Here is a 1,402-nt window from a genome sequence, read left to right on the forward strand (position 1 = left end):
AAAGTAATAAATGTTATTTGCAGTTAACAATTTTCTTTTTTCTTTATTACAATATTTATGGCAAGACTAGGTACATTGAAACAAAAAAATGTATAACTTGTGACACTTTCATGATTTTTAAAAGAAAAATAATGAGGATTACATGATAAAATAAAATACAAAAATTATATGGAGTATGGCTCGCTTTAGGGTTGAGACGAACAATTGCAATACAATAACATCAAAATATTAATGATAATTGATAACACACCAATAAATAGATAAAAGTGTGGAAATGGAAGAAGACATTTAACATCCAATCAATAGTATTCATACTTGTGGGAACACCCACCTCGGCTAGTTGGCCGGTGCGAAGCGAAGGCCCGCCTGACTGATGGGACTTGCCTCCACGGACAATACCTCGGTGGTAAGTCCACTTCTGTTATCGCCAATATAAATTGTATCCATCATATAATTAAATCAAAATATTTCATGATCAAACTACACTCAACCTCACATATGCAGAGTCCTAAACTACCAAGAAGATTGATTAAAAAATTTGCTAATAATTTTGATGATTTAATTGACACATGATAAAAACTTCAACTTCTAAAATTTTTGACATATTGTTTTAATGTTACTACATGTAATTAAAAATTAGCTCAGATGTTATCTACTCTGCATTTCTATTTACCAAACAATAGTGTTAATATAAACAATATAAACATGATTATTTATTGGACAATCCAGATACACAGATCATTAAAATAATTCAGTTACCTATAAAAATGGGTACATTTACAAACATAACAAACAGAACACAAGCATGATTATAACAAAAACATACCTTCTCATCATTGTCAGAGTCTTTGTCTGAGCCACCAGGTTCTGAATTAGCTGTGGAATCCTTTTTACTAGTACCAGATGCAGTAGCATTTCGCCCATCACTTACTACATCCATCAATGAAGTTCTTGCTCTTGTCTTTTTCCATGAGTAGTAGTATTTAACCAGTGATGCTATTGATTTATCTGGCAACTAATACAATTTAATTAATATAAATACACTAACAAAAAAATATACAAAGAATGTTAGAAACAAACCATCTGTCGTATTCTGTGAAAACTTTTTCCATGAAACTGGAATGCTTGCTCGAATAGCACCTTATCTTCAACGGTCCATTCATCAGGGAAAGGTGTGAAATTTGCCAGGTCCATAGATGCCCTGTTCAGATCATGCTTGTGCCAAAATAGCATACCAAGTGCTTGTTCCCCATTATATCCATATTTTTCTTTTGCTGTAGTTATATATTCATCCACTAAAAATAAATAATGAATATAACCCCCAAACAGTTTAGCACAAAAATATTTGAAAACATTATTATATTACAATACTTACACTTAGTATCAGATATATCAGATGTTG

At 31.4% G+C, this 1,402-nt stretch overlaps 1 protein-coding gene across 1 annotated transcript in view; it reads right to left on the reverse strand.

The window, feature by feature from the left end:
* The window catches only part of LOC119832771 (REST corepressor 1), a 31,056-nt gene that overhangs the window by 28,887 nt on the left and 767 nt on the right, over positions 1 to 1,402 (reverse strand). The window contains exons 3-5 of the mRNA XM_038356520.1: positions 1,376 to 1,402; positions 1,081 to 1,295; positions 827 to 1,015 (exon numbers count right to left, since the gene is read on the reverse strand). The exon at positions 1,376 to 1,402 is cut by the window's right edge and continues 4 nt beyond it. Of these exons, the coding sequence (XP_038212448.1) occupies positions 827 to 1,015; positions 1,081 to 1,295; positions 1,376 to 1,402 (431 nt within the window). The remainder of the gene's footprint in view (positions 1 to 826; positions 1,016 to 1,080; positions 1,296 to 1,375) is intronic.

Source organism: Zerene cesonia, chromosome 16, assembly GCF_012273895.1.
Source record: "Zerene cesonia ecotype Mississippi chromosome 16, Zerene_cesonia_1.1, whole genome shotgun sequence".
Taxonomy (NCBI): Eukaryota; Metazoa; Arthropoda; class Insecta; order Lepidoptera; family Pieridae; genus Zerene; species Zerene cesonia.